Source organism: Abramis brama (genome assembly GCF_963993115.1).
Source record: "Abramis brama genome assembly, chromosome: 2".
NCBI classification, from domain to species: Eukaryota; Metazoa; Chordata; class Actinopteri; order Cypriniformes; family Leuciscidae; genus Abramis; species Abramis brama.
This window is the reverse complement of record NC_139964.1, coordinates 14,876,958-14,897,567: the sequence shown is the minus strand read 5'-3', so window position 1 is coordinate 14,897,567 and position 20,610 is coordinate 14,876,958. Positions and strand designations below refer to the sequence as shown.

Below are 20,610 nucleotides of genomic sequence, written 5' to 3'. Positions count from 1 at the left end.
GCATTTATAATGTTACTAAAGATTTATATTGCAAATAAATGTTCGTTTGAACTTTCTATTCATCAGAGTATCACAGTTTCCACAAAAATATGAAGCAGCGCAACAGTGATATTAATAATCATAAATGTTTCTTGAGCATCAGATCATGATACTAGAGTGATTTCTGAAGGATCATGTGACACTGAAGACTGGAGTAATGATGCTGAAAATTCAGCTTTGATCACAGGAATGCATTATATTTCACTATATATTCACATAGAAGACAGCTGTTTTAAATTATAATAATATTTCACTATTTTTACTGTTTTGATTTAATGAATAATCTTAGTGAGCAGAAAAGACTCCTTAAAAAACAAACTCTTGAACTGTAGAGTGCAATGCACACTATTTGTTTCTTTTTAAATAATTATCGCAATCATGGGATTATCGCAAAAATGTCAGAAAATTCAACATTTCAAATAATCGATATTAAATGTCACAGATTTACATTACACACCGTGGTTTCCCCACATCTGTGGGTTTGTGCTCATCAGCTCTGCTTCTCTCCTCTCCTCTCCTCGTGTGTCAGAGAAGAAGGTCATGAGAAGCTGCGAGGAGATCTCATCATCATCATGTGTGTGTGAGGAAGATCACAGCCTGGCTCTGGACGGACACGACATCCAGAGTCTGGCCATCACAACACAAGACCTGGAGCAGGTGAGTTTACACCCCTACACACTCCAGCACAGTGCTACACACACACACACACACACACACGACATCCAGAGTCTGGCCATCACAACACAAGACCTGGAGCAGGTGAGTTTACACCCCTACACACTCCAGCACAGTGCTACACACACACACACACACACACACACACACACGACATCCAGAGTCTGGCCATCACAACACAAGACCTGGAGCGGGTGAGTTTACACCCCTACACACTCCAGCTCAGTGCGTCACACACACACACACACACACACACGACATCCAGAGTCTGGCCATCACAGCACAAGACCTGGAGCGGGTGAGTTTACATCCCTACACACTCCAGCTCAGTGCGTCACACACACACACACACACCACATCCAGAGTCTGGCCATCACAGCACAAGACCTGGAGCGGGTGAGTTTACACCCCCTACACACTCCAGCTCAGTGCTACACACACACACACACACACACACACACACGACATCCAGAGTCTGGCCATCACAACACAAGACCTGGAGCGGGTGAGTTTACACCCCTACACACTCCAGCTCAGTGCCACACACACACACACACACACACACACACACACACACACTCACACACACACACACACACACACACCACATCCAGTGTCTGGCCATCACAGCACAAGACCTGGAGCGGGTGAGTTTACACCCCTACACACTCCAGCTTAGTGCTACACACACACACACACACACACACGACATCCAAAGTCTGGCCATCACAGCACAAGACCTGGAGCGGGTGAGTTTACACCCCCTACACACTCCAGCTCAGTGCGTCACACACACACACACACACACGACATCCAGAGTCTGGCCATCACAACACAAGACCTGGAGCAGGTGACTTTACACCCCTACACACTCCAGCTCAGTGCTACACACACACACACACAAACACACACACACACACACACACACTCACACACACACACCACATCCAGTGTCTGGCCATCACAGCACAAGACCTGGAGCGGGTGAGTTTACACCCCTACACACTCCAGCTCAGTGCTACACACACACACACACACAAACACACGCACACACACACACACACACCACATCCAGTGTCTGGCCATCACAGCACAAGACCTGGAGCGGGTGAGTTTACACACCCTACACACTCCAGCTCAGTGCGTCACACACACACACACACACACACACACACACACACACACACACGACATCCAGAGTCTGGCCATCACAACACAAGACCTGGAGCGGGTGAGTTTACACCCCTACACACTCCAGCACAGTGCTACACACACACGACCAGTCAAGAAGTCACTTCTGCTCACCAAGGCTGCATTTATTTGATTGATGACTTTTGAACTTTCTATTCATCAAAGAATCCTGAAATAAAAATGTGTAAATATCTTTTTTCAACATTGATAATGTTTCTTGAGCATCAGATCATGATATTAGAGTGATTTCTGAAGGATCATGTGACACTGAAGACTGGAGTAATGATGCTGAAAATTCAGCTTTGATCACAGGAATAAATTACACTTTACAAATTGTAATAATATTTCACAATATTACAGTTATTTTTGTATTTTTAATCAAAGAAATGCAGCCTTGGTGAGCAGAAGAGACTTCCCGATCCATAACTTTCTTCTGGTAGTGTCTAACATGTCTTGTTGCTTTATTCTGTGCAGCTGCGAGTCCCTAAACCACCCACTGATTCCCAGAAGCCCAAACCCATGACCCGCGTGTACGTGCGTAAGACACGCCCCCCAGACGAGGTCTGCAGAACGGTCCGGGTTACCGTAGCGAGGCCCCTCCCACAAGACCACGAGACTCCGCCTCCCTCTTTTGAATATGCAGGTAGGTGGGTGTGGCTTTGAGCAGGAAGTTCAGTGTGATGGATGTTTTTGACTTGCTCTCTGTGCCTGAAGGTCCCGGTGGGCCACGGTTTGACACGCAGGGGATGGTGCTGCCGCACAGCATTCTGGGAAGCCTGGAGGATTTTAGGACAGAGATGCAGCTGCGAGGGGAGACGGAGGTGAGAGTCGCGGAGAGTGGAAATGGCACATCATTTCTCAAACACGGCCTGACAGATGTTTGTGGTGATTTAATAATTACTTTTCCCTGCATTTTAGTTGCTGAATGAAATCCAATATTTGTTTCTTAATCATTTCGGGGTGTTGATTCCAACAATAGTGCAATAGTCACTTTTTCTCTCAAAATATGGTTCATTTCGTTGCATTTTTGCTTTCGACAACCATTTGTATGGTATCATATTGCCCCTATAGGCCAGAAAAAACGGCATAAAGACATGATTCATATCTTCCTCTTAGCAGGTACAACTTTCTGTTCAACTCTCAGATGATTTGCACATATGTGACATTATTTTTGATCATTTTTGAAACTCATCTTCATCAAATTAGCAAATGTTAGTTTTTTGGGGGTTTTTTTCAAGATGCAGGACTGTTGTACATAAATGTTGTTCTCTTCAGCTTGTACAGCGGATTCCAGACGCACAGAAACTCCTCCCTCTAGTGGTGGAGACTGAGAATGACAGCGATGATGAAGCCGAAGAAACGGGGCGGAGCCACCAGAGCCACGCCCTCCAGCACTGGTACCGTCACATGACCGAGAGACGCAGGCAGCAGGACTTCATTTCACGTGAGTCCGTCTGTCGTGCTTATCAGTAGTAGGGTACAAGATGTATCTGTGCACTTAAGATATTAATGAAATATATTTGAGTCTTTTTAAATTAGCATCATCTAAATGTATTAAATTTCATTCTGCTTTCAAAAGACTGGCCAGAAACTGAGATTTATAGTGATTATTTAAAAAAAAACTGAGTTAATCAAAAAGTTACTATTGTTTTATATTCAACTTTTTATTATATGTACCATTGTTCTTTTGTAGTGCCATAGAGAAGTGACCGATAGCTTCAGTGATTATTAAAGGAGTAAATCAGTCACAATTTGATTAAAAGTTTTAGTTTTTCATGAGACTGTGTGTCTTCCTACTTTTTTCCATATGTTAGGGAGTGGAAATGCTTAATTAATCAATAAGTGCTCCTCTGCTGCCGTCTACTGGTTATAGTGTCATTTCATGTATTTTTTTTATAAAAGTGTTTGTTTGTCAAGAAGTTTGTTTTCCTGCATCTTTAAACTTAGTTTTACAAATCATCACAATAAAAATAAAGTATGAATTCCTTTGTGAATTTCACTCTCAAAAGGTTGAACAAACCCTAAGATGAATAATGTAAAACACATTCTGCCACAATACCATGGTTACAGTCAGCGTTGCTACATTAAATCCATGGTGGATGTTTCTGATTTGTGGATTGAAAAGCCCTCTATAACTTGTTAATTCATGGCACAGTGTTTCTCCTGCTTTCCACATCAGCGCTGTTTGATCTAATTCTGTGCTGAATTTAAGTGTTTCCCACTAGGGCTGTATCAATATATCGCGTCACAATATATCGCAATGCAAAAATGCAACAATATGTATCTTTTGGATAGTGACAATGTGTATTGTGTTTAGTTCACCCAAAATAACAATTACTGTGAGGAAAAAATTCAAGTTTTAGTGTCAGTACTACATTAAACTACTATATATAATGTTGAATATGTATAATAACGCAATGGGGGAATATTTGTGGGTAATGGCAAATGTCTTATGATACCAGTAAAAAGTGGCTTACATTATTTTAAATATATCTAGTCAGAGTGAAAGCATATTCGTCTAAAATGAATCTGTATTTTCAGCTTCAGAATCATGAATATTGTTATTCTGGTGTCTCTATTGTCCTGTGTGTTAGATTACCAGCACCAAGTCCAAGCCTGTTCATTTACACACACAATGTAACACCAAATTTAGCATTTTATCACGTCTTGGAGTATCGCAATAATATGGTATTGTCGTGATATGTATCGAATCATGACATGAGTGTATCGTTACACTAGATCCTGTTTTTTCGTGTATTTGTTAGATGTGTTGTGTTGAACTGCTCTCAGCCCGCTGAAACAATGCACTTGACTCAAATGGGTCCAAAAAACTGTGTATCTGACGGGACGCGGATCTTTATATAACTAGTCCTGCGGTCTGGTGTCCATCTATGGAGAAGCTTTGCTAAAGCGATGAGTCAGTGAAGCCTGCAACCCACTCCAGACCGCATCAGAGGCCGTTTCCTATAGCGCCCTTGCAGCAAGCACACACTCTGACTCCACAGGCGGGCTGTTGTATCCTGTTATGATGATGTTCATCTGATTAAAAGCTCGACACGCTGCATGTGTTTCAGGGTTCCTGCAGAAGCCAGCGGCGTCTCTCCTGATGAACCGCTCCGGCAGATTCAGACGGATGCAGGAACAGAGGGATCTGATACACAGAGGACATGTGAGGCTCGCTCTGTACTGTGTTTATACACGTGTCAGGTGATACATCTCAGGCCTGCTCGCAGTGGAGGACACCGACACGCTTTCCCATGCGTCTGTTGTGTGTTATATCACAGCATGTGGGCTGAGATAAATCATGTGGAAGAGTTGAATCACTCAGTTTTCCCTGCTTTCTTATTAGGGGCCAAGCACCGAAGGTGCGGAGGCACCTATTGTATCTGTTCCATTTCTTCTTATTATTATTCTTCCGCCATTCTTACCGATTGCGGGAAAGTTGTTTTGGTTTGACATTCTGATAGAGGACAGTCCCAACATTAAATACACCAATTTTGGTGTTTCTAAGTCTTTCCCTCTAGCGCCACCACCTGTCTAAAGTTTCACTTTTATTTTGCTAATAACTTTTGAACCGTAAGGCAAATCAACAAAATTCCTGAGCTCATGACGATTGGATTGCACCCTATGACGTCATTTTCCGGCATATAAATATGGCCGCCATTTTGAATTTTCCGAAAAAGCTACTTTTTCGAACTCGTCCTAGACGGTTTGTCTGATTTGCTCGAAAATTTAACCAGATCATCTTCAGGTAGTGCTGACAAAAAGTTATGGAATTCAAATGGATTCGTCAAACTGTTTTCGATAAACGCACAAATAAATTTTGCGTAGCGCTAGCAAAAACAGTCGTAAGGCTGTATCTCCGCAACGCTTTATCATATTCAGACCAAACTTGGTACATTTCATCACAAGCATGACCTGAGGCAACATGCTGTGTTTCGGCGCAGCGCCACCTACTGGTCCGGAGATATGAAAAATGGCTATTTTTGCTTATAACTTCTTAACAGTTTGTCCAAAAATCATAGGTCAATTGGTCTTGTTAGATTCAGGGCGACATGCTGAGTCGACTGATATCCAATTTTACCATATCGGCCATTTTGACTGTCGGCCATTTTGAATTTTGTGCTAAAATGCTGTATTTTAAGAACGCATGAACGAATTGTTATGAAACTTGGTATGGGTCATCAGCACGATGTCCTGAAGGAGCGTGAGAAGTTTCGAAACTGTGATCGACTTATTTTCACGAATCTCATCTCATTAGACTCCTGAATCGTTGCCGAGTCCCACGATACCGAACATGCTAGGTTTCGCCTTACGGTTTGTGTAGCGTTGTGATTTAGCGCTTAAAAAACATTTGGCTATATCTTCGAAACCGTTTGTCCGATCGAGACGAAACCACCGTCAGAAGTTTGGAAACATAGGTCGATAGCTACACATCAATGCCCAAATGCGAAAATATTGATGTTTAGGGGTAGTAATATTCAATCAAAGTCATGTGTCAGTCATTTTTTACGTGTTTTTTCATATAAATGTCTATAACTCCGAAGCAAATTGAGATATTTTCACCAAAATCGACACACATATGTATGGGCTCACTCTGAGGACACATACAAAAAATGGTGGGACTGAGCCTCTTGGTGGCGCTATAATAGAACAAAACATGAAATTCCCATTGACTTCAATACAGTTTTGTGAAATAAAATGCTATACTTAACAAATGCATTGGTGTAATATTCAGAAACTCAGAATGTGCCATCAGCACCATCCCCTGAAGGTACTCAAAATATTTTGAGACAGCGCCACCTAGTGGTCAAAAGTTATAACAAAATTTCCAAAAAGGCTAATAACTTTTGAATAAATCTGCCTATTGTAATGCCACTCGTCTTAATAGATTCCTTGGGTCAAGCCGAGAACATAGATACCAAGTTTACCTTATTTGGCCAAACTTCCTGTCCGCCATCTTGATTTTCATTCAAAACCTACTTTTTCGAACTCCTCCTAGACCGTTTGTCCGATTTTCACCAAAATCGAATCGTATCATCTCCAGACCATGCCGACTAAAAGTTATGGATTTCGTGTCGATTGACGAAACCGTTTTCATTTGTTCTGGTGAATCTTGATCTGATGTATTTCCTAAAAAAAAAAAAAAAAAATTCTAAGCTTAATTATATATTTAGCGTTCAACAGTTTGTGATCGGGAATATTCTCTTCTACTCACCAATTGGATCAAAAATACAGTAATATTGTAAAATATTTTTACAATTTAAAATATATTCAGCATCAAAAGGACGAGAAGATTTGGATCTATTTGCAGCAAAAGTAGTTTATTTCCAAAAATAAGTCAAATCAAGTCATTTTTATTTAAATAGTTCTTAATAAATTGTTTGTGATAAACAGGAAAATAGTGACTCAATGATGCAAACAAAATGTAAAGTAGCTGTAAAAAGACAATATGTGACAAAAGCCACACATAAAGGCTAATATTCCTCATTAATAAAATAAAGTTCATTTATAACAGTGATATGATGCTAGTACTGATCATAGGGATCATTCGTGTGAATGTGTGTCCTCAATGCACTGTAAGTCAGTTTGGATGAAAGCACATAAATATAAAGTCACAGTGTTTGATGAGCTGTCCTGTGTGTTGCTAACGCTCCAGGCGTGTTCGTGGTGTGTGTGTGTGTGTGTTCAGGGTCGGCGTGTGGGCCGTGAGTTCTGGAATCTCCCGCAGCGTTACGGAGACGAGATGAGCGGGATCACAGCCACTCTCACACAGAGCGAGAGAGGAAACCCTCCAGACGTCACACGCATCGGACACACGCTCGCCACGCGCCTCGAGTCAGGTGACCTTTCAACACGCTTCACGCTTTGACACTTGATGACCTCTGTGGCACACTTGCTATGTGAAAGGGTTAAACAGTCACACTCCTCATGGACCACCATAGAAATGAATGGGAGATAAAAAAAGAGTTATTTTGGAGGTACGATCTACAAATCAGCCACGATGCAGAAGGAAACTCTCAGCAATGAAGGGGTTAACTGAAAAATATTTATAGAATTGAAAAAAACGATGGATTAATTAATTGTATTGTAAAAATTGTGGAAGCAAATGTTCAAAATGATTGCATGAATTTTATCAAGTATTATAAAATTTCCTCAACATATAAAATAAAAAATAGTATTGAACTAAAAAACAGTTACATTTGAGGTGTTTGGACACTTTTGAGTGTGACCCCTGATTAATGTTTTTTTATTATTATTATTACTTATTGACCCTATAAAGCCTACTGTATCTTATCTGATACATGCTTTCTGTCTCTGACTGATAGTTCACACTTATTAAAGTCTTTAACAGTAGAGACGTCCACCTTCAGCTCGTGCTTCACGTGTCTTATCTTCATAAAGTACATGTGAGAGTGACTGATATTGCTTCATGATGAACACTTGCTGGACTGGAGCAGCTGTGTACTCGATCATTTCATAGAAACATCTGCAGTCGTCAAATATGATTCATCAGGCTCTGGATGAAGGTGTATTTGTTCATCTCTCAATCATTGCAGGGATTGCATTATGTTTTAACACTACAAAGCTTTGATCATAAATCTAAGCATTTGCATATTATCTTACTTAGACATTATTGGCAGATATAGAGGTGGCTGATATTTATTATGATTATTTATTATGATATTAATGCAGTTTATGTAAGTATCTGCTGTACCGTTATAAATATCTGGAATTTTAATTCCCTTTTTGTCCATATAAATATCAGCATCTGCACCAAATTGCGTATTTTTGCTCAGTTTGCCATATTCTCACTATATCAGACTATATTAGTCATATGATACTTAACAAAAAACACATGCAAACGTTTTTTTTTTTTTTTTTTACATTTTGTCTAAAGGTTGAAACTCTTCCGTTTAACAAGTTAGATTTTTCTGGCTATTTCAAATGTCAGGCTTAATTAAATTTCAAATTTAAAAACACATTTACATTGTCTTCAAAACGCCATTGGAGCAGTTTCACAGCCTGTGTTGTTGAGCGACGCCACACGCTCGACACACGTGTCAGAATCAGGCTTTTCTCCTCCAGATCTCATCAACGTTACATAACAACAGCAACAGACGGCAAACATGTGTCTTGAGAAAATCAACATCTTTCACATGTTAATATGTAATCTTGTAATTACAGTCTCTTTATGTATAACCTGTTGATCATGAGAACTGAACCCAGTGCGGTTCTAGGCTATTAAATGACCGATGTGAGATCAGACTGTCGTTGATTCCCGTCTGGAGTCGACTCTTTGTAATGAATAGCAAGGTCGTTTGCAGATTTATTCAGTCAAAGGAAAGGAAATCAGTTTGTCTGCCTTTTCATCAGTACACAATCGCCACATACATAACACACAGATTGCAGGAGAGCTAGTGCAATTCTCCCTGAATGTGTTTGTGGTGTGTTTATAGGTAATGGTGTGTGTGACGTGCTCAACAGCGGCTGGGATCAGAGTTTGTACCTTCAGCAGCGACTTCATGAACTCAAGGACACGCGGAGAGACTTCAGTCCTGTAAGACACACACACACATTCTTGTACATCTATCTTTATGAGGACTTTCATTGACACAATGCAATCTCTAGCCGCTTACCCTAACCTTACCCATCACAACTAAGTGCCTAACCCGACCCCTGACCCTAAACCAACCCTTGACCTCATTATAACCTTATCCCTAAAACCAAGTCTTGGCCCTCAAACAGGCCTTTAAAGGCTCTCAGAGAGTCAGGACCGGCAGAGAATGTATTTGTCCTTTAGTTGTCAATTTATTGTCGTTCTGCAGACGTACATGTGTAGTTCCAGAACGCAGAGTTATTATCACCAACTAAACACTATTCAAAACATTTCTGTTTGGTGAAATAAAGCTGAAATAAAATAAAATATAAATATTAGTTGGAAAGCTTAAACTAAATAAATTATAAACTGTAAATAAAAACTGAAATAAAAATAAATGAAACCTAAATAGCAATATTTAAAAAAACAAATAAAATGAAATTTAGATATTTTTTTAAAAATTACACGTTAAAAGATTGTATGATTAATGACAACATATATATTTTTTAATTTCTTTAACTCACCAAAATAAAATAATTTAAGATAATTAAAAGATAAAATAATTCATTTTTTTAACTTTTTTTTTAATATAAGTTATGAGATTCAACTAAATTTGATGGAAAAGCTAAAATAAAATATAAATATTAGTTTAAATCACCAAAAATAAACTAAAACTTTGAATTAAATGAAATGAATGAAAACTAAAACTGAAATAAATATAAATTAGAACTAAATAGCAATATTAATTGCAATATTAAAAAAACTACAATGTAAGAAATATGATCAGTGGCACCATGTTTTACATTAATTTAACTTATCAAAATAATTTAAGCAATTTCAACTCCAGTTACACGAGATTTAATTAAAACATTTAAGTACATTTTTTAAAATAATTTAAGTTGAAATTACTTTTACAGGCAATTTAAAACATTTAAAGCAGCAACTGAACTTACGGTTTCAAGTTGAAATACGTGGATATTTTTAACAGTGTAAACTAAAATAAAAATAAAAATTAAAAAAAATATAAAAATAAAAGGTACTTCAAGTGAGGGTGAAACAACAACATTTAAAAGATGGATGAACCGAAAACGACCCTGAGCAGAACATGTGTTAGTGAGTGCACTCGTGTTCACACCACTGAAATCCACACCAGTTCATGTGCACCTCTACATTTCCCGAGGGAGAGCGAAGCAGTGGAACATTTAGGTCATTTTATGCGTCTGCGTGTCCAAAAAAAAAGATGTCCGAGCTTTAATCTTTATTTTCTTCTAGTATGAAGCTTCTAAAACAAACATGGAAAGCAGAAGCTGAACTATCTACAGAGTTTCAGACTGAATTACTCCATTTTAATACAGCGCTGCACTGAAATCACTGAAAACAGTGTGTGAGACAGAATTAGCGGGTGGACGCGGTGTGTGTGTGTGTGTGTGTGTGTGTGTTTTCGTCACTGAGAACACGTGTGCCGCCGGTAAAAGTCCGAACCGGAGCCGCTTGAAAGACTTCAGCCTCAAACATTGTTCTTTCACCATGTGAGTTCACCTCAAACCAGCTTCTTCTGCAGGTGTAACACACACACACACACACACACACACACATAGCCAGATCTGATGGTGTTGTTGTTGTTGTTGTTGTTGTTGTTGTTGTTGTTGTTACTGTGTGATGTGTATTAGTATTCAGCAGCGCATGTTCCCATCAGCCCCGGAGAGCAGATCCGTGCATCTCCTGCAGTCATTACCATTATCACTGTCACACAAGCTCTCACACACACACACACACACACACACGCACACACACACAATCTCATACACTCACACGCACACACACACTCTCTCACACACACACACACACACACACTCTCACACACACAATCTCATACACTCACACGCGCACACACACAATCTCATACACTCACACGCACACACACACACGCGCACACACACATGCAAACACACTCTCTCTCTCTCACACACACACATGCACACAATCTCATACACTCACGCGCACACACACATACACTCTCACACACACACACACACACACATACACTCTCACACACACACAATCTCACACACACGCACACAATCTCATACACTCTCTCACACACACACATACACTCTCACACACACAATCTAACACACACACACACACACACACACACTCTCACACACATACACACACACAGTTCTTGTTCAAAAGCATACTTTTTAGATGCATCTCTTGGCAGCATTGCATGTATTGGAGAAAGGGTTCCCAGAAGGCTTTGCAGTTCCATGTCATTAAGAGCCTCTGAGAGCGAGAACAGGGACAGACCGTGATGATCCGTCTATAACAACTGATGCTGTAAAATACACACTCGCTTTCAGATAAAACAATGAGAACGTAACTCATGTAAATGGTGATATCATAGATGAGTGTGTGTGTGTGTGTGTGTGTATGTGAGAGAGAGAGAGAGAGTGTGTGTGTGTGTGTGTGTGTGTGTGTGTGTGTGTTTCTCTCTGTGTGTTCTCATCGGACTCTCTGTTCTTTTCTGTGGTCTCAGTCGCTGCTCATCATCAGATCTGGTTTCTGAAATAAAGCCTCTCAGATGATCATGATGTTCAGTGTGTGATGAATCTGCTGAACTCAGCATCTGCTCTTCCATCAGCGAGATCTGAGTTATTCTGAGATTAAATCCCCAGACAAATTAAAACAAGTCTCTCTGTACCGTACGCAGTGTGAGACCGTGCAGCGGCTGGAAGTGATTCCGCTCAGACTCACATCTCGGACACAGTTTTAGATCTTTTCTTTTTGTTGAGATTTTCTCGCGTGTCCATTGGTGTGTGTGAGAGTCTGTTGAGATCTGATCTGTGTGTGTGTGTGTTCTCAGGAGGTCGAGGGTCTGGAGGTCATCGGCTCTGCGGCTCGTTCTCCTCCGCCGGATGAGAGAGAGGAAGAGGAGGATGAAGAAGAAGAGCAGAAGGAAAACCAGTACGACTCTGTCACCTGTCGCTCTCCTCCTCCTGAAGTGACTGGATGACTCTCACATTTTCTCTCTCTCTCGCTCAGAGACCCTCTGGCGCTGTTTGATGATGTCATCACTGATGTTGATCTGCGTCCCGCTCTGAGGGTCAGTGGAGATCTGGCGCTCTGGAGCCGCATCACTTCCTCTCAGCAGGTGAAGATGAAGCTGAAGATCTGATCCAGGTCTTATATCACCATATGAGTCAGTGTGGATCACCAGAACTATTGATATATCCCATGATACAGCGCAGATTCAGAGCGATACATCAACTAATGAAAGCTAATGAAGTTTAAATGTTAATGAATCTGAACCGGAAGTTTAAACCGATGTGGATTTAGAATGTTGGAATGTTGCGATGTTGCTCGGCAACCATAGATAATATAATTAAGCCTTGAACTTAACTGATACATTTATTTATTTATTCAAATTGTGTGTGTGTGTGTGTGTGTTCAGGGGCAGGAGGGCGTCTCTGCCCGGCTGATGTTCGAGACGGTCACGGGACAGAGTGTGAGCGCTGATCTGGAGTTAAAGAATGAAGGGAGTACTGTGATTTACTACAGCTGGGAGAGACTGACACCAACACACACTCACACTCAACACTTCTACTTCAACAGCACTACAGGTACACACACACACACACACACACACACTCTCTCACACTCAACATCTACTTCAACAGCACTACAGGTACACACACACTCATACACACTCACACACACAGTCTCTTACACTCAACATCTACTTCAGCAGCACTACAGATACACACACACACTGATGTGTTTGACTCTCTCTGTCAGCGGTGATCTTACCCGGCGACACTAAACGCATCAGCTTCATCTTCAAGAGTGTGTGTGTGGGGATCATGACTGAGGTGTGGCGTCTGAACACACACCCGGTGCTGATGGGCGGAGCTTCACTGCTGGTCACTCTGAGGGGCGTGGCCTTAGATCAGGATAAGAGCGCACAGCAGAGAGCCACACTCCAGGTGTGTGTGTGTGTACAGATGGTGTGTGTGTATAGATATTTTAGGGGTGTAACGGTACATCACGTATTTCCTCCTGAACCGGAAGTGGAAAATGTAGCACAGGAGTGTTGGGCTAAGGCTTTGAATGCTCAAATATAGTTTAAGTGCAGCAAATTGTAACACTTTTAATGCACAAGTTTTATTTTTCATTATTCTCTTTAAATTGTACTTTTACAACACAAGATGATTTTCAGTTTTGTAGCTGATTGTGACCAAATACTTTTTTGTTTTTTTATCAGCCCTGCAATAAAATATGACCCAAGCGAGAGTGCATTCTGTCCCCTGCCTAGTGCTTAATGCACTGAAGTGCACTGCGGATGTGCTGCTTTTCCCCGTTACACTAGTTTACGGTCCACTTCTCACTATGAACTCGTTGCTGATTAACATGCATGTTACTTGGTTATTGGCTGTTTATTAGTACTCATAAAGCACATATTAGGCTAATGCTTTATTCTGCATGATCATATTCTACATCCCTTAATCCACCCAATACCTAACCTTAACAACTAGCTTACTAACTAATAATAAGCTGTAAATTAGGAGTTTATAGTTAATAGTGAGAATTGGCCCCTAAACTAAAGTGTGACCATTTTTGCTAATGTATCAAACTCGTGTCGAGTGACTTCTGTGTACCATTACACCCCTAATGTGTGTATATATATATAATTGTGTGATACTGATTGTTGAACTGTCCCTGTGTGAGCAGAAGGAGCTGGAGCGGAAAGCGTGTGTGTCGTTGTGTCGACGGATCCTCATGGATCTCCTGAGAGGAGTTCGTTCTCCAGAACGTCCCGTCTCTCCTGATGATCTCTACATCACAGACGAGCAGCTGTTCCTCACACACAATCCTAGTGTACGTCATCACAGTAACACACACACACAATCCTGGTGTACATCATCACAGTAACACACACACACACAACCCTGGTGTACGTCATCACAGTAACACACACACACAACCCAGGTGTACGTCATCACAGTAACACACACACACAACCCTGGTGTACGTCATCACAGTAACACACACACACAACCCAGGTGTACGTCGTCACAGTAACACACACACACAACCCTGGTGTACGTCATCACAGTAACACACACACAACTCAGGTGTACATCATCACCGTAACACACACACACAACCCAGGTGTACGTCATCACCGTAACACACACACACAATCCTGGTGTACATCATCACAGTAACACACACACACACAACCCTGGTGTACGTCATCACAGTAACACACACACACACACAACCCCGGTGTACGTCGTCACCGTAACGCACGAATGTACAGGACACCCATGATGTATGATGTCACGTGTATGATGTCAGAGAAATTCTCTCAAATATAATGTCCCCTTCAGAGGACTAATGTCTACACCCCACCCCCCCCCCCCCCCCCCACCCCCACCCCCACCCCGGAATATACAAGCCCCCAAACAAGTACATCTAGATGTAAAATACAGCATAATGTAGAAGCAGAAGTGCTGTGCGCTAAGAAGCAGAAGTGCTTCATCCAGCGGTGAGTCAGACACTTTCATAACAGCTTGATGAAAACATTCACATCATAATAAACAGTTATAATTACAAAACAGCGCTTGGGTGTATTTCAGCTGGAGAGATGATTGCGTTAGATGAGCATAATGCTGTTTCCCCGTCTCAGTTCTGGAGGAATATTCGCCTTGCACAATCTTTAATATAAAAGGACATCATGATAACAGTCAGTCACTGTACAATAGAGTCTTACACTCAGGTGATTGGCAAAGTTTCCTCATTTATTTCCATTTATAGGCAGTGAAGTCGAGGCCGTGAATGATCACATCTATACACACACACACTTCAGCTGAACACTCATTTTGTAGACTTTTCTCGTTGTTCGGCCTTTACTCACACAAGCTTGTAAACACACACACACACACACACACACAGACAGAGAGAATAGCGGTGAGGGTAATCATCTCCATTAAGCGTATAATTGCTTGAGTTGTGTGATTTGGTCCTGAACACGACTGAGGGTCTCGGAGCGGCTCAGCGTGTGTCGGGTCCCTCGTGTCCCCGCCGGAGAACACGGGAACACACAGATCATCCTCACATTATACATTCAGCCGAAACATGTTGTTCCTCTTAAGCAGAGCGCACAGTTACAGTTGGGTTTTAGTGTGTGTGTGTGTGTTGTTCTTTCACAGTTGCAGTACCAGCGTGGGCCTGTGGAGGCGCTGCGGGGTTTATGGGAGCAGGTCAGCGGGTCAGCACACACACCTGTGTGGGATCTGTCGTTAAACACACTCAGACAGGTACACATCATTGGGGAAGATCATCAGGATTCTACAACATGTCTGTTATATTTCACCACAAAATCTAAAGAAAAGAGAGAAACCTATGAAGACTTTTAAATACATTTTCCCTCCAATTCTCATTACTTTTATTCCCAAAAAAAGTCTCATTCTCTGATTTTTTAAAGACATAATTTTTTTTATTTTATTTTTTATTTATTCTTAAGTTTAATTTGGTTATTTATTCAATTTTTAATTTGTATTTTTATGGTTTGGTTATTAGCTTTTATCACCTCATGAACCTCAGTTTGGTAAACCCTGCTTTAATACATAATAATAATAATAGCCATTTTAATTTTTTAATATGACAAAATAAAGGAAAATTAGAAATTGAATTTTAGCCTATTTTTTTTATCTGCATTGTGACATTATTTTTTTGACATCAAGCACATTAATCTGGCAAATTCACATTTTCTTTAATAAAAAAGAAAAGCATCTCAGTACTTAAATGTATAATACACTGTAACATCTTAAAATAAAGTATAACCATTTGTTATTCACCCTTCATATACACAGTATTGAATAACATGACGCTCTGTACGCCCAGTGTAAGTGTGTATTTCATCCAAACATGAAGTACACTCATCATTTACTCCCTGTCATGTCACTCCAAACTCGCATGTGTTTCTTTCTTCTGTGGGACACACTCTTCACACACACTTTTCAATACGATGACCGGTCAGAGTGACCTTGAAAGCTCGAAGATGCCGAACAAGCAGTTGTGTGTCATGTTCAAGATCAATTATTGCTTTATGTGAGAATCAAACTCATATTTAAGCCATTGATTCGCTGAAAGTCCATTCGCTGTACGGAAATGAGCAGCGTGAACATTCTGCTGAACGTCTCACTGATGAAACACAGGAAGTCCACCGGTTTGGAGAACTAATGCTGAACGCAGTGTGTGTTTGTCCTCTAGGCTGTGCTGTGTGTTCCTGAGACACACGGTGTGATCAGAGAGACAAGTTTGAGTCAGTTTAACTCACTGATGCTGGAGCTGCAGCGGCCACTGATACACACACCACCTGTGACATCACACATCATCAGGTGACACAAACACACACACACCACCTGTGACATCACACATCATCAGGTGACACAAACACACACACACCACCTGTGACATCACACTTCATCAGGTGACACAAACACACACACACGATTTTACCTGGTTATTATTTTATAATCCATTACAGTGAGCTAAACAATCGAATAACTGACCTTGGAATATCACAACTGACCAATCAGAATCAAGCATTCCAGAGAGCTGTGTAATAAGATGATGATTGTGTGTGTGTGTGTGTGTGTGTGTGTGTGTGTGTGTGTGTGTGTGTGTGTGTGTGTGCAGTCTGCAGTTATGGAGGGAGCTGCTGGACGGTTTGGTCACGGAGTCTGTGAGATTGAGACACAAACTGGGGCTTCCAGAGAACAACACCTGGAGTGACACGACACACAACCTCCACACCTGTGAGTACACACACACACACACACTCACACACATGCATGAAAGGTTGAGGATGGTCTAACCTTTAACATGATCCGCAGTGGAGCAGAAGGAGACAGAAGGAGACGAGCGGAGAAGAGCGAGAGCAGCAGCAGTGAGAGCAGAGGTGTGTGTGTGTGTGTGTGTGTGTGTGAGCTGTGATGAGTGCTGCTCACCAGCAGAGGACAGCAGATGCCATCAGACCTATAGCACTCAGTCTCCACACACACTGTAAACACAAATAAGTTGGCAAAACTCAAAAACATTTGAGGGAATCAGTTACATCAATATTTGTAACTTAAGAAGTTCAAAGTTTAAGTTTGGAAAACTGGCAGATTTTATATTTTGTTCTCAAAAATGTTTAAGTTGAGTTAAGTTAGCTAATTTATACTTTTAACTTAAAATTATCATGTAATCTCAACTTAAATATTTTTAGTAGTAGAAACTTGGCTAGCTTTACTAGCTAATTCAGTAAATGTTAACTTGCCAATTGTAAACGCAATGCTTTGATAGCATTAGTATAGCATAGCAATTTCTGAATGAGTACGACAACATATATCTGTTCTCAAACTAAGCTCATGCTGCACTCGTCACATGATGCTAAACCCAACGAAAAACAGAAACTCTTCTAAACTAGCATTACAACAAAACATTAAAGAATCGCCCACTTAACATTAATCTTGCACAATTTTTTTTTATATATCACATAATTTTAGCATTTACTCTCACTTTTGAGTGCCATGGCAAAGCATGCTGGGAAATTTAAATCCCAGCCCAGTTTCACTTACATTTAAGTTTGTGTAAATTAAAACAAGTTCTAGATAGATCATTTGATTGAACTTATTTGTTGAATTTAAGTTTACCCTACTCAGAGACAATACATTATCATTGAGCGTTAGGGTTTACAGCGCTTCACCGAAACGCCTCTCTGGATCAGCGTCACACAAACCCATCATTTCACCAACAAATGGAAGTTTTATCAGAAAACTAATCAGAAGGAAGTCACTGGAAACTAGCGAGATCGCAAAACAAACATGATAAAAGTGGCCGTTTGTGGCATTTCTGTTGTTTACTTGAAGATTTAAAACCCAAGCATCGATATTTTACCACAGGTTTACAATAAAAAGTGATGCATTGATCATAATGAATTCATTTCTGTCAAGACTGCACATTAGTCACACAGAAATAAAGATATTTTACAAAAGAAAGAGGACACACGTACTTATTCAGTCACGTCTTTTTCTGTTTATTTGGTAGTTACAGGACATATTTACATCACATTTAGAAAGAATGATCATTTCTACAATTATGCCACCAGAAATATGACCTGAGGAGCTTTAGCACTCTCTCCAGTGACAGTCCAGTCCAGTTATATTCAGACAGAGAAACAGAGAAGCTCCTGAAGAGTTGCTTAATTTATTGAGTAACTATTGTCTTCTAGAAACAAGCTGTGTTGCATTATTTTCCTGTTATCTCTGTAAAGCTGCTTTGAAACACTCGGTATTGTAAAAAGCGCTGTATAAATAAAGCTGACTTGACTTGATGCCTGAGTGTGCAGCTCACTAGAGTCTCCCGCTGACACACACTCTGTGGGCGTCATGATCACACTCTCAGGAGGACGACAGGTGCAGCTTTCACATGTATTACACCTCTCTCTCTCTCTCTCTCTCTCTCTCTCTCTCTCTCTCTCTCTCTCTCTCTCCGTCTGTCTCTCTCTCTCTCTCTCTCTCTGTCTCTCTCCGTCTCTCTCTCTCTCTCTCTCTATCTCTCCGTCTGTCTCTTGCTCACTCACAGCGGGAGTATAAACACTCAGACTGGCGCTCTACACTCTGACACTTACAAATATGTGCTTTTAAAACCGTGTGTGTGTGTTCAGGAACGCGGGAGCTTGAAGAAACTCGTGCCAGAAGAGAGGAAGACGGATGCAGGAGAGAGAGACTCCAGCTTTACTACTGACCGTCCTGAACACACACACACACTGCAGGACAGATACAGGCCGCTGCTGCACGCACAGGCAAGACACACACACACACACACACACACTCACACACACACACACACACACACACACTCTCTCTCTCTCTCTCTCTCACTCTCTCACACACACACTCACACCTTTGTGATGTTTCAGCACACATTCACACATCCAGTCATGATTCATACAGTCATCATTAGTCATAAGCTGATGATGTGTGTGTGTGTTTCAGGTGTGTGTGCTGATGCAGAGGATGGTGGATTCTCTGTGTGATTTACTCCACGACTCTCAGACGGCATATTAATACATCTTTAGATCTTTGTGTCTCTAGTCACATGTTGTCTTAAGTGTCAAATCTTGATTATATGTGTCAGTATATGTACTTTCACTGTCCAGAAGAACATCTTTCCTGAAACACTTTAACTCTGAAATGATTCAGTAATATCATATGAAGGTTTAAGGAAGTTAATAATGAGCTTGAAGGTGTAGCTGGTTATTGTCACTCTTCTCTGCTGGTGGATGCTGTAACGAGGGCCTTTATTTATGACCTCTGAAAAGTATCCATATATTCTGATCAAAATAAACATGTTTGCAAGCAACATTTGAACTGCACATATTTCAGTATTTTATGAAAACTCCTTCCTAACTGATTAGTGCTTATGCACTGTTTCTCAGAATACCTGTTATAGAGAGTTTATATATAAAAATGCAGAAAATAACAAAATATGTTCATCTTTATAATACAGTATAGCAAACCAAACCTTAATAAATAAATAAAATACACAGTAAAAAACTGTTTTAACCCCAACCCCAAATGGGTTACACATATTGAGTCGCACTATGTTGTTTTTTTTGTTGTTTTTTTTGTCTTAAAATATATATATGTAAATATATATAAATGTGAGAGATTTCTGTCCCTCCATTGACAGCCTATGCAACTACCACTTCCTTGCATAGACTGTCAATGGAGGGACACTATCGGATTTCATCAAAAATATCTTGTGTGTTCTGAAGATGAATGAAAGTCTTACGGACTTGAAACGACATGAGGGTGAGTAATTACTCAAAGAATTTACATTTTTTGGGTGAATTAACCCTTTGAATACTGTTCCCGCGGCAATGGTTTGAATTTTAACAGTCGAAGCTGCAGTTTGAAAGGTAAGTTTATACAACTTCTATAACTTATGTACTTAAACTTAAATATATCCCAAAACTGAATTTTTATAAACGAAGTTGTAATTCCTTTTTTCCAGTTTTAAAAGCCTATTCTCCGGAGAATGTGATTGTA

At 40.6% G+C, this 20,610-nt stretch overlaps 1 protein-coding gene across 1 annotated transcript in view; it reads left to right on the top strand.

The window, feature by feature from the left end:
- mycbpap (mycbp associated protein) overlaps positions 1-19,919 on the top strand; it is a 25,176-nt gene extending 5,257 nt beyond the window's left edge. The window contains exons 2-19 of the mRNA XM_084097786.1: positions 569-696; positions 2,380-2,548; positions 2,620-2,726; positions 3,181-3,349; positions 4,980-5,074; positions 7,598-7,748; positions 9,366-9,466; positions 12,372-12,472; positions 12,551-12,659; positions 12,960-13,128; positions 13,304-13,491; positions 14,237-14,383; positions 15,721-15,828; positions 16,784-16,911; positions 17,213-17,331; positions 17,410-17,474; positions 19,224-19,361; positions 19,555-19,919. Coding sequence (XP_083953912.1) covers positions 569-696; positions 2,380-2,548; positions 2,620-2,726; positions 3,181-3,349; positions 4,980-5,074; positions 7,598-7,748; positions 9,366-9,466; positions 12,372-12,472; positions 12,551-12,659; positions 12,960-13,128; positions 13,304-13,491; positions 14,237-14,383; positions 15,721-15,828; positions 16,784-16,911; positions 17,213-17,331; positions 17,410-17,474; positions 19,224-19,361; positions 19,555-19,626 — 2,264 coding nt within the window. The 3' untranslated portion in view covers positions 19,627-19,919. The remainder of the gene's footprint in view (positions 1-568; positions 697-2,379; positions 2,549-2,619; positions 2,727-3,180; positions 3,350-4,979; positions 5,075-7,597; positions 7,749-9,365; positions 9,467-12,371; positions 12,473-12,550; positions 12,660-12,959; positions 13,129-13,303; positions 13,492-14,236; positions 14,384-15,720; positions 15,829-16,783; positions 16,912-17,212; positions 17,332-17,409; positions 17,475-19,223; positions 19,362-19,554) is intronic.
- The last annotated feature ends 691 nt before the right edge of the window (positions 19,920-20,610 follow it).